General features: G+C 78.3%; 1 protein-coding gene across 1 annotated transcript; it reads left to right on the forward strand.

Annotated features, from left to right (window-relative positions):
• Nucleotides 1–42: 42 nt before the first annotated feature.
• On the forward strand, nt 43–515 carry AURANDRAFT_68533 (hypothetical protein; the record flags this gene model as incomplete). The annotated part of the gene is made up of 1 exon (XM_009044231.1): nt 43–515. A coding segment is annotated over one exon (473 nt), but the record flags the coding sequence as incomplete, so codon positions are not given.
• Between the last annotated feature and the right edge of the window lie 76 nt (nt 516–591).

The raw sequence follows: 591 nt of genomic DNA on the forward strand, positions 1-591 counted from the left end.
GCTCGCAACATCGCGCTGAACGGCGCGCCTCGCGACACTCCCATGCAGCGCCTCGCGCGCTACGCGCGAGGCGCCGTCGAGCTGCACATCACGCCCTGCGTCGTGACCATGCCGCCGGCCTGCGACCGCCTGTGCGTGCCGTCGAACGAGCGGCTCGTGGGCACGCAGTTCGCGCACTTCCCCGTGGGCGGGCCGACGCCCGTCGCGGAGCGGATCGGCGAGGCCGCGCTGCCCGAGCGCTACCGCGAGGCGAGCCGCATGCTCTACCAGTGCGAGTCCGTCGACGGCGCCGTGACGGAGTTCGGCGGCGCCGCGCAGGAGGCCGCGACGCTCGCGCACGCGCCCGTCGTCGGCGGCACGGAGGCCCACCCGGTGAGATGCCCGACGGGCGCCGCGGTGCTGGTCCCGAGCGCGGGCGCCTTCGCGCGCGTCTTCCGCCGCGGCCTCGTGCTCGCCGTGCCGCCGTTCTGGCCCGGCGCGCCGACGGACGCCTGGCGCCGCGACCTCGGCGCCGCGTACGGGAGCGCGTTCGACCTCGGCTGCGACGGCGGCGCCGCGCTCGCGACGCCGCTCAGGGCGCGGCGCGCGCGC

Source organism: Aureococcus anophagefferens (genome assembly GCF_000186865.1).
Source record: "Aureococcus anophagefferens unplaced genomic scaffold AURANscaffold_197, whole genome shotgun sequence".
Classification (NCBI taxonomy): Eukaryota; class Pelagophyceae; order Pelagomonadales; family Pelagomonadaceae; genus Aureococcus; species Aureococcus anophagefferens.